This window comes from Austrofundulus limnaeus, unplaced genomic scaffold, assembly GCF_001266775.1.
Source record: "Austrofundulus limnaeus strain Quisiro unplaced genomic scaffold, Austrofundulus_limnaeus-1.0 Scaffold1097, whole genome shotgun sequence".
NCBI classification, from domain to species: Eukaryota; Metazoa; Chordata; class Actinopteri; order Cyprinodontiformes; family Rivulidae; genus Austrofundulus; species Austrofundulus limnaeus.
In genome coordinates this window covers 118,471-119,031 of record NW_013953499.1, presented here as the reverse complement: position 1 = coordinate 119,031, position 561 = coordinate 118,471, and the positions used below count along the sequence as shown (strand labels likewise).

The window sequence follows — 561 nt, the reverse complement described above, 5'->3', positions numbered from 1 at the left end:
ACTTGTAACAAATGTGAAATATTTTGAAAAGTGTAAAAGTTACAAAAGCTAAACGTCAGTGCACTAATTTCATGAATGAGCTGAATGTTTTGAGATCTGATTGGCTATGCAGAAGTGTGGAAAAATAAAAAAGGAAAACAGCATTGTAGATGCTGACTCAGCGTCCACACAATAATAATGGTAAAGCCGACCCACTCAGAGGAAATTAAAAATTAAAGCGCTGCACAATTTCCTGATCTGTTCTTTCTACTTGTTTCCTGATTAATTTCTCTTCCTGCTCCAACCAGAGCCATCTTCTCTGTGCTGGACCTGATGAGGGTGGACATGGCTAACTTTGCTCTGAGCAGCATCAGGCCGCATCTCATGCAGCAGTCGGTTGAGTACGAAAGGAACAAGTTCCAGGAGTTTTTGGAGAAACAACCCAGTAAGTAGTCCCTTCTGTAGAAAATGTCCTCATTTATCAAGATTTTTGTCAATAGAGATCGTTCAGTTAAAGGGGACCTATTATGCAAAATTCACTTTTTAAAGCTTTTTTTACTCAACTTTGGGTATGTACTTCTT

At 38.7% G+C, this 561-nt stretch overlaps 1 protein-coding gene across 1 annotated transcript in view; it reads left to right on the top strand.

Moving 5' to 3' along the window:
• Positions 1 to 287: 287 nt before the first annotated feature.
• The window catches only part of tcp11l1 (t-complex 11, testis-specific-like 1), a gene marked incomplete at its 5' end in the record, with an annotated part of 4,159 nt that continues 3,885 nt past the window's right edge, over positions 288 to 561 (top strand). The window contains 1 exon segment of the mRNA XM_014030655.1: positions 288 to 424. Within this exon segment, the coding sequence (XP_013886109.1) occupies positions 288 to 424 (137 nt within the window).